The sequence below is a fragment of the Austrofundulus limnaeus genome, unplaced genomic scaffold, assembly GCF_001266775.1.
Source record: "Austrofundulus limnaeus strain Quisiro unplaced genomic scaffold, Austrofundulus_limnaeus-1.0 Scaffold205, whole genome shotgun sequence".
Lineage (NCBI taxonomy): Eukaryota > Metazoa > Chordata > Actinopteri > Cyprinodontiformes > Rivulidae > Austrofundulus > Austrofundulus limnaeus.
In genome coordinates, this window is record NW_013952607.1 from 748,986 (window position 1) to 750,517 (window position 1,532).

At 39.8% G+C, this 1,532-nt stretch overlaps 1 protein-coding gene across 1 annotated transcript in view; it reads left to right on the forward strand.

The window, feature by feature from the left end:
• The first annotated feature begins 120 nt into the window (after positions 1-120).
• nagpa (N-acetylglucosamine-1-phosphodiester alpha-N-acetylglucosaminidase) overlaps positions 121-1,532 on the forward strand; it is a 22,125-nt gene continuing 20,713 nt past the window's right edge. Inside the window, exons 1-2 of the mRNA XM_014018925.1 lie at positions 121-268; positions 1,036-1,250. Coding sequence (XP_013874379.1) covers positions 186-268; positions 1,036-1,250 — 298 coding nt within the window. The 5' untranslated portion in view covers positions 121-185. The remainder of the gene's footprint in view (positions 269-1,035; positions 1,251-1,532) is intronic.

The following is a 1,532-nucleotide window of genomic DNA, read 5'->3' on the forward strand; positions in this document are numbered from 1 at the left end:
TAATAATACATTGTTGTATTTTTAGACATGCTAAGCGAGTGTATCGTTTTCGAAGAGAGGCTTTTATTTTGAAATCTAAAAGGAAGTGCGCCTCGAAGTGTTTCCTTTACTTTACGACAGCTCCACCAGGCAGATGTGGACCTCAACTGGAGAGTGGAGTTTGACAGGGGTTAGTTACCCACGCCATGGCAGCAGAGTCAGTGAAATGTTTGTGTATGTGGCTGCTGTTGTGCCTCTGTGTCCGGGCGTTCGRGACMAAAAACACCCGGTAAGACTGCAATRTTATAAGGTTTCCTTTGAGCTAATGGCTAATTTTTTCGTAGCAGAGTCCTGTGAAAGAATTTAGTTCCGCTTTTCTTGTACTTCTCGGTGGTTGTTGCGTTTGCGTCTGTGGGACAAAAAAATGATTAAGTTAATTTAAACTGTTGTGTGGTTTTTTTTGTGTGGAAGAAAAAATGCACAAATCAATGCTAACCTTACTTTCAAGTTGTTGAGCAACAGCTGTTCTTGTAAAGAACGCACTTTAATAGCATTTACTCAGAAATTAATAACCTAAAAACAACGATTAAATTGCACATCACTGACATATAAGTGTTTTAAAGATTAGTTTTAACATTTTAACTCAATTTAAACAATAGTTTTATTGAACCTTTGATCATAAGTCAGCACGTGACGCTTCTTTCTGACAGTTTCTGCAGATTGGCATTGGGTCAAACCACTAGGTGGTGCTGCTCTATCATAAATCTTCTTCAAATGTCACCATTAAACTCTTAAATGTTGCATTGCATTACGTTAGTACATATATAAGAAACAGCCAAACACCCGCTTATGTCTTTTAAAYATTTGGTCACATTTGTCTTAGAGCGTTTCCAGAGTTAGGAATTTCAATAATTCATTGAGTTGTTACCAGCAGAGCCTAGTTTTTCCAGGTCAACTGGTAAAACGCTGAAGTTTCTTTGAAAATGCCACTGGTATTGTGCAAATTCAACAAGTTAAAAAAATGTTTTCTTGCATTTTTGTTTTGCATCTTTACAGACTTTCTGCAAACGATGACATCCTCCGACCGTATACCCACGGACACGGCCCCGACCACTCTCACCGCTACGTCAGAGATTGTCAACCTGTCATTTATGGCGACAGCACCCATGAGAGTCGGCGCTCCAGTAGCAACAGTGAACAGCCGGTTGCTGAGTCTAGGATGTTTGTGACAGATGTGCAGGTTGTGAATGGACGCACCAGATGGGTTTATGGTGAGTGCTCATGATTCGAGGAATACTTTATTATTCAAGAAACGAGCTCTTCTCCTTTCAGTGTTGTTTYGATTCCGTAGTTTCTTTGTCCACTCTTTTATCTCTGTTAATGCACACAAATTATTATTAACCCTAGGATGCGTGGACGACCACTACCTACATTCTTCCATAAGTGGGKTCAAAAATGACCTCACTTAGAATCAATGGGCCTCATGCAAGAACCGTTCGTACACACAGATTTGTTCTTAAGTTGTGCGTACGAGTGATTTAGGAGAATTTGTG